The sequence below is a fragment of the Nestor notabilis genome, unplaced genomic scaffold, assembly GCF_000696875.1.
Source record: "Nestor notabilis isolate BGI_N333 unplaced genomic scaffold, ASM69687v1 scaffold3545, whole genome shotgun sequence".
Taxonomy (NCBI): Eukaryota; Metazoa; Chordata; class Aves; order Psittaciformes; family Psittacidae; genus Nestor; species Nestor notabilis.
The window spans coordinates 1-8,628 of record NW_009928640.1 but is presented as its reverse complement, the minus strand read 5'-3'; the positions used below and the strand labels follow the sequence as shown (position 1 = coordinate 8,628).

The 8,628-nt window shown below is 36.8% G+C and overlaps 1 protein-coding gene across 1 annotated transcript; it reads right to left on the bottom strand.

Annotated features, from left to right (window-relative positions):
• Positions 1-413: 413 nt before the first annotated feature.
• Positions 414-7,430, bottom strand: PCGF3 (polycomb group ring finger 3; the record flags this gene model as incomplete). The annotated part of the gene is made up of 6 exons (XM_010014576.1): positions 414-930; positions 2,334-2,414; positions 4,396-4,533; positions 5,782-5,870; positions 6,352-6,462; positions 7,375-7,430. Coding segments are annotated over 6 exons (523 nt in total), but the record flags the coding sequence as incomplete, so codon positions are not given.
• Positions 7,431-8,628: the final 1,198 nt, after the last annotated feature.

Genomic DNA, 8,628 nt, shown 5'->3' with positions numbered 1-8,628 from the left:
ATCACCCAAAGTAGCCCAAGAGCCAGTGTTTCAATCGCTAGTGAGAGCAAATTCTCTCTAAATTAAAAACTGATTTCTGCAAGCCACAACTATGTAAGAAATATTCTGGGTTGGTTTTTTGAAGTTCACAAATCTAGCACTTTTGAGTATTTGTCATTATGTGGTGCAACTTATGCCACAGCAAAGTATCAGGGCACATTAAAATCAACTGAAATAATTTCTATTAGTCTTGCCAAATCAACATGCATTAGGGAGTATCAAAACTTTACTAAAACACAAAGCAAGGGAGAGCAGTAACTGGGAAAAATGACAAACTTATTGGTTTCCCAGATTTTTAGAAGTTTTCAATGCAGCATAATAAATTATCACCATATCATTAGGTATTTTCAATGGTCTACAGAATAACTTGAATAAAGCAAATGCAATCAGGCATACTATATAAGACAATAACACTTTGCAAAAATATAGTTTTTAAAGATTCAGAATGTGAAAAGTAACTAAATGCAACTTGGTGTCAAAAGCAACATTTTTAAATCACTCCACAACATTCTAACTTATTTCTGTGTAACTGTAAGAGATAAATCAGGCTGAGCTACATAGAACTGTGAAGTGTTTTCAGTATCTGTAAACTTAGTGCTGGTAGTGTCTTGTTGAGTTGTGACTTACTTCTTCTGTACAAAAAAAAGTATAAATATTTTCTGTCCAGAACTCTTGGTAGTATATCCCTAGAAGAAATATTCAGAAGGACAGTCCGCTATGAAAGCCCTACAGTCTTCTAAAATTATTCAGCTGGTTTGTGTCATGTGATTAGTGATGCACTAAGAAGGTGCCAGATGATAGTCTCTGCAAAAAACTCTGTCCAGAAGGACAATATAAGTTCTCTTACAGCAAGTCCATTTTGGGTCTGTAGTGTAGCAGTAGAGGTGCTTTCTGCAAGACAGAAAGATCAGGTAAGTTCAGAAACAAAACCAGAAATAACCTGTTCAGTAGGTAATACTTCTGTTTCATAAAGTAAAGCTTAAATGAATCGGAGGAGCTATCAGCCCTGTCAAAATTTCAAAGACGAGACGCAATCTCATCAGTGAAGCTCAAACAAGAGAGGAAGAATCCTTTCCCTTTTTTGTCTCAGGAACTTATCTGTTTAACTCACAAAACCCACTCCCATTAAGGGAGAAATGCAGATGTCTAGAAAGCAGCATAAGAGCATGTGATACTTCACATCACACAGCTCTCACATGATTCCTCTTCTCCAAGTGTATTCATTACTTTTTCATGAATAGGTAAAACTTCTAACAACCACAGCATCCTGCATGAAGGAACGCTGGGTCTCATGTAAAGAACTGCTTCCTCTTGTCTGTTCTGGACTTCCCACCCTCCAGCTACAATTTACATCCCCCGCCACTTTCACTTGAGAAGGCAACTGACACACCACAGTTGCACAGATTTCCATGATCAAGGCAAATAGTAGACTTGCAGAGATGCACAGTTTGATTCGTCTGTTCCAAGACAGAAAAACAACTCTCTACTCCTATCGGCATCTCTTCTAGATACGCATCAAAAGCCATCAAGTGGTTTTACCTCAGTGAAAACTGTAAACTTTGACAGCATTGCTTGTCCTTTATGAATACTACCTCTTAGTTCAAACATCCCCAGATACACAGATACTGACTCTAGAGGTGTGACTTGCCTCCTAAGTGTTCAATTTTGCAATTCATTCTTACCCTCACTTTACTTGAGCTGTAATTATTAATGTGATAGCTTATACTCAGAATGAACGCCCCACTGTTTACTATTCAGCCTAAAAGAAATTGTTTAAAGAAACCACAATAAGCAATTCAAAGATGTACTCAAACATTTTTAAGCGGCCTTGTTTATGCCTACTAAATGCTACTAGAAGTTTCCTTAACTAAGACAGACAAGCACTGCAGTTACCACCTCTGCTTTAGAAGTAAAGGAGACTTCTAGACGTACAGGAGAACTGTGCTGAAATTTTCTGCCTTTTCTGTATCACAATTGATTTCCACTTTACACGGATTAAAACCAGTTTTACCTAAAATAGATAAAAATAATACTTTCTTGTGGCTTCCACTTCCTTTACCAGACTTTGTAACAATTTTAGCAGATGAGACAGTGTTCCCTTTTCCCTTGCAATTCCTCTTTGCTTCATTTTCTTGGAAACAAAAATTAACACTTGGCGTTTAGGGATGCTGTACTAGATACTTATTAAAGAATATTTTGATAGAATCTGCAGCTACTGCAGAATAGTTCCAAATGATGCTTGTTTTAGAAACATTTGGCGACTTCATGATTTACGAGGAACCACTGTGTCATACCTTAAATCTCCATCTAGTAACAACTACAAACTTGAGTGTGTGGTCCTTGCCAAGAATCTCTTCATTGCATAATATGTCCAGCTGACAAAACAAAGGCAACAGTTAATTCACTGGGACATATACACGGAGCAACATATTTCAGATAATACTACAAATGTTTGTCAAGATTTTTTTTCTTTGAAGACACTGGAAGCATTCATCTTGCAGCTGCTCTGTAGATAAAAATAGTACCAGAAGAGAAAAAGCGCATGTCTTTTCTCATCACAGACTGCTAAAAGACCATGTCTGTGCCTACCTAGGAAATACTGCACCAACTGGACTTAAATGTCTTAACAGGTTTAGCTTCCCAAGCAACATTAATGCCCTTTCCTGAAAACTTCACATGCTTTTAAAAAGGCATCATAAATGATCAAGGAAACAAAATTCGCAGTTCTCAAAGACGGCTCTGTTATTTAACATACGATGAAAATTCTTTACCTAACACCAGCCAGGTGCCTTTCTGCTACAAGGATGCATTTAAAAAACCCCTAAACCTGTCTGCCACCTTCCTCATACACTATATTTATGGGTTCTTTGCAGGTACTTGATAGCTATTTTTTCACTTTTCTATCTCAGTGCTGAATGCTCTTGATATTAGAAGCAGTGAGGATATGAACATAAAAACATGAGGATTATATGATTACTAATGAGCTGAACATGAACTAAAAGAGGGAACATGCATGAAAACAGTAAGCTCCACCAAGGTGTCTTATATCAACACCGCTTTACCACACAACACAAAAAGGCCTTACTGGGCATGCAGTCCACATACATGGCTCATCTAATTGGCAATAACTCAAACCTGCAATAGCCCATATGCCCGCAAGCTTAGATCCTTCTACTATGTACCTGTTACTTGGTAATTGTACACTGATTACACCACAATTTATGTACTCTTTCAGAAGGTAGAGAGGGACAGCAAAGGAATAAACAGTAGTTCTGAAAACTTTTCCCTTTAATAAAAGCCAGGCAGGTTGTTATATCACAGACTAACACAGTGGAATGGAGAGCCTAAACATGCACACAAATATTCCCTTTTGAACAGTGATGGTAGTTATGCTGCTGCTGAGCTACAGTCAGCAGTCAACCACTTTCAAGCCAGCTGAGGACAAGACAGGAAATACAGTTTTTTCAAGAAGCCTAGCAGAGCCTAGGGACACACTCCAACCTTAAGACAGTGTTGGTTTGAAGCGCACAGAAGCTACAAGGAAGAGTGATACAGATGCAAACTGACTGTTGGAAAAGCTCAAGCAGAAAGGTGTTGACACACTGGACTTCAAAGCAAACAATTTGAATGAAAAGTCTTACTGAAATTCAGTGGTTCAGTGACATAATGTGGGGTTGGGAGATGTCAAGCTCAGAGTCACTTGAGATGTCTAAAGACTGTGACCAAGACCCAGCAAAGTGGTAAACAGAGGCTGCATTCATATGTTTCACCGCTGGTAATTTGGAATCTGAACTAGAAGTGCAAAGAATTGCCTTTCTTTCTGTACCTTTCACCATAAATTCTTCCCATGATTCCAAGTATTCCCTGCAGAGGAAGGGAAAAGTAGGTATCTGATAACACTCTAGTCGTGGTAGGCAGAAACTTCAGGCTGAGCTTCACGGAAAGCATGAACAAATATCTGTGGTACTTCCTCTTAATCTGAGCTCCAAAAGTGCAAGCGTTTGCTACTGCCTGTCCCCTGCACTGTATGTGGCATCTCTGAAGGGCTGGGGTATACCCAACCGCAAGCTGTCAAACAAAGCACCTTGCCAGAGTCCATTTCAACACACATGGAAACACAGAGCCAAGCCTTTTAACTCAACTATTTATACATAGACATGAAAAGGTGCACAGCAAACTAAGTGGCAAGTCCTGTATAGCTTCAAGAAAGGACAGGAAAATGGATACATAACATACAATTAAAGAAATGGTGTATGCTTCTGTTTTCTGAAAATAGAATCAGACTAAAAGAACAATTCCACACTTTTCACAAAGTTTTTATATCTGGAAAATAATTTAAAAAAAAGAAAATATTACCTCGTTGAAAGAAGAAAGGTTTAGTTTTTTGGCAATGAACTTCTTTAGATGCAAGACTGTTGCTTGTGCTGAGCAACGAATCCATTTTCGTTTCAGTCCACGCAATTTGCTGCTATTGCATTCCAAGCAGATGCTTACCTTCAGGAAAAAGCAAACAGTCAGGGTTGGCTGGAACAATTTTCTGCAGTCCTTCCTATGTATTCCATATGCAGTTTTCATTAATACAACAAAGTAAAAAAGTACAGTACTAGTATTTCTTAAACTGAAATGCCTATTAAAAAAAAAACCCACAACATTTTCTAACATCTGGTCAGTTTAGTGATAAAAAAATCAAACTGCAATCAAAACAGATCTAGACAAAAAAGTTCAAGAAAGAATTTTTCATGTTGGAACAAGACTGCTCCAGTACAAATTCATTGGCTGCCAATAGCTATATCAAAAACTAGAGCAAGATAAACAGTAAGAATATCACTGCCTCTTTTTAATGATTGCTTTTAATGTAACTCCTTGCTTTTAATGCAATTGCTAAATCCAGTTTAAAAAAAGAATTTTAACAGACGTTTAAAAGAGAACTTAAAGTTTAAAAGGAATGGATACAAACGATGCAAGAAATTTTCAAATTCTAAACATTATCCCTCCAAAAGGTGTCTCTGATTTCTAAGCTTCAATTCTCACCTCTTTTCTCATTCAGATATTCACTACTTAGTTTAAACTCTTTGTGATGATTTACTTCATGCACTGAGATGATTTAGTACTAGGTATAATCCCTTTCAAAGTTCCCTTACGCTGTAATTTAAAGAAAACATCCAAGTCTAATTTGCCTTGGGCACATGTTAACGGGAAAAACTAAAAGGGAATGCTTGTTTATTCCAAAAGGAGATTTAACTTTCAAACGTGCTTTGTATTTACAACTCTATGCTGAACTTCCCAGCTTTCATACTATTTTTATGTTACAGGTATAACACCGTCCTTGTATTAGAGGTTTAAAACAAAATAAATCTCAAGTTAGTGAAGTGCAAAAGGTTTTATTCATAATTATTAATACATATTCAGCTGAATGCATTACAGTCACACTGGGATATACTCCAGAAGGGGAGCCAAATAACCTGAATTTGTTTTGAAAGTAAATAAATACTTTGGAAACTCGTGAACAAGCAGTCAGAACTATCAAATCCTAATGCAAATATCTTTAACATATTCTCCACTCCTGACAAAACACAGAGATGAAACTCATGCTTACACAAAAGCATTGGGCAATACTGTATCTCGTTTGCATCAGATGACAAAAGAAGTAGCTTGAAACAGTTTTTTTTCTTCTTTGTTTGTCTACCAAAGCACTAAAGCTAAACTAAAAGATAAAATGAAAACATGCCCTTATGAGCTCACCTGTTCATCACTTCGGTGGTAGTCATTATCTTCTTCCTGTTTTTCCTCTGAAGTTTCTTTGTTTGAGTTTTCATCTGTTTTTGTTTCACCTTATGTAAGAAAACAGATATATGGGATAACACTCAGCAGCAGCTTATAATGCTGATATGATTTAAAACAGCACAGTTCAGGACTGCAATACAGAATAAGCTTTGCTTTTCCCAAATTGTGCTTATCTGCTTAGGCAACACTAGATGCCAACAACCCCATGCGAAAAAGACTGAAATACATCTACTCAAAGCACAGCCTTCAGTTCAACCGTTAGCAGTCCAGAAGCTGGGCACTTTCATGAAGTCCCCATGTAGGCACTATTACGCAAATCTCCTTACTCCACTCATCTGCTATGACCAGGTGAAAAGAAAGATTCTGTACAGAAATAAGGGACAAAGCAACTATCCTCCTCTCACTGCACTCTTCAGTGTTATACACCAACCGTAATTGTAATAAATCAACTAGGCATATTACCTCCAACTGTTCATCAATTTACTAGCTGTCATCCACCCAAAACAGAATAAATTAAGGACCATTTACCATTTCGGTGGGCATCTAGGTGCTGTTTTGTAGAACATGTCTCCCCTTTGACGTCCCCTGGAACTTCCATGCCCAGTTTGTGATAAAACTCCCTTTGCTTTTTCATTTCCGCTGTTTAAAATTGTAAATATTAATCCCTGTAATAAAGTTCTGATGCAACATTTATGAAGTTTTTCCAAATCCCTTCCCTCTTAAGTGAAACAGGCTTCCCAACAAGTAGTGGTATTGTCAGGATTTAGTATTTTTTGATCTCTGCTATTTCTTATGTCACGCCCTATCTTATATTTTGGAGTTAGACTACTACAAAGTCATCTGTACAGCTACTATTATAGCGTTCCTATTACAGTGAGAGTATTTAAAATACTATACCTTATTTTGAACCCCTCCCACAGTCAAACCCTTCTTAATTTTTATTTATAGTTCTAATTTTCATATGTGAGAAACAATTTTTTCAATGTTCTATTCAATGTTTTGGTTTTTGCAGCTTAAGTGACTTAAAATACAGTATTTAAATGGAAGTGGTAACATATACTAAGGCAAAAAATCACTGAGCAGATACTAAAAGGACTTATTTAGTTGAACAGATCCAGCCTCAAAGAGGATTATGAAAACATAAATTGAAAATTACCTGCTAAAAAAAGGATTCACATGGTAGCAGAAACTGAAACTAAAAGCTGTTCTGCATTACATTCTACCTCTGAGAATCCTAGAAAGTTGGCACAACAGGTTTAAGTACACAGTTTAACAAGAACAAATAAGAGCTATGGCGTGACAATGTTCAAAAGCTGAACTATTATTCTGCTTTATATAATACTACTTTTTGAAGAAATACCCTGTCTTTCATCCCACCACCCCTAATTGCTGCTAGCACAGGTATGAAATTAATCACCAGAAATTACACAGATTAAGGAATAGATTTTTGCATGAGTGTTCCCCCCACCATTTTCATCACCTTAAACTTTTTTTAAGTGTTAAAGAAGCATGCACAAAATGACCTCTAAAAAGGGTCATACCACAGCTCACCTTCTTGGAGGCCCGGCACAAGTTTGTAAACAATATCCTGCATTGTTCTGTCATGACTAGCAAGAAAAAAACAAAATCAAAAGCTTAAGCTAACCATCCTGATTCAAAACATTTCTCTTAAAAAAAAAAAAAAGTTCCAGTACTAAAGTGATGTAAAATCTCTAAATTCACCTAAGAAGAATTTCAACTCTCAAGTCAGTATTTATGTCAAACAAGAGAGGACAGTAACATGAAACAAATTATGAAAAAGTACAGGCTAAGAAGAAACCCAGTTGAAGTTTGAGGAAGTATCGTCTTGGACATGTGGAGGATGATAAAAATTACATACTTGCCTATATAAAGTAAGTATGACACTCACACTCTCAAAATTCTTTGACGAATTTGCAGTAAACTCGTTTTTATCACAAAAGAATCCAGGATAGTCTGTTTCTTACCCTAGAAACTCATCTATCACATTTCTATATTACTTAGTTATATTTACAAAGCTTCTCCAAAACCACAAGAAAACAGTTCACAGAAAAAGACTACAACAATAAAACCCTACTTTGCCCTTAAAAGCCAACATTGTAACTGTGAGCAACATTATGTAGCTCAGAAGCCTATCATGTGGCTCAATTTAAAAAAAGGTAATAATCCCACTGAAACTAGAGCAGCAGGTCTGGTTTTAATGCCCAGCTCACCTAGACAAAATTCTGTTTTAGTCTAAAATAAGTCACTTCCTAGAAGAAACAAAGTATTACCCTAAATTCCAATTGATAAGTAAAACGAGAAACATTTCAAATGTCTGCCTCAACTGCTGTAAGGCCACTAGCCAAATAGAGTTTGCAATATCAAATCCTGAATCCGAGTTAAATAGAAGAGGCTTACAGAAGTGGTTTCAAGCTTCTGATCACCTGATAAGAGCACTTCACAGCAGTGGAGAGCAGTGAACAAGTACTGAAATGGTGACAAATCAAGAGATTTACAATCAACCTTTACAATCTCTCAAGTAGCACTACAAGAAGAATCAAAATATCATTAATTTTAAATCCATGTCATTTCAACAGTAGTGATTCCATTTGTAAAGGCTGGCAAGTACCATATTTGGATTGTGACACTCCAAAACATTTCAACATAAATGAGTAAATCAGTGTTGTGATTTAACCCCAGCTGGGAACTAAAGTACCATACAGCTGCTTGCTCACAGCTCCCCCCCTCAGTGGGATGGGGAGGAGAACTGGGACAAAAAAAAAAACAAACAAAACCCCCAAAAAA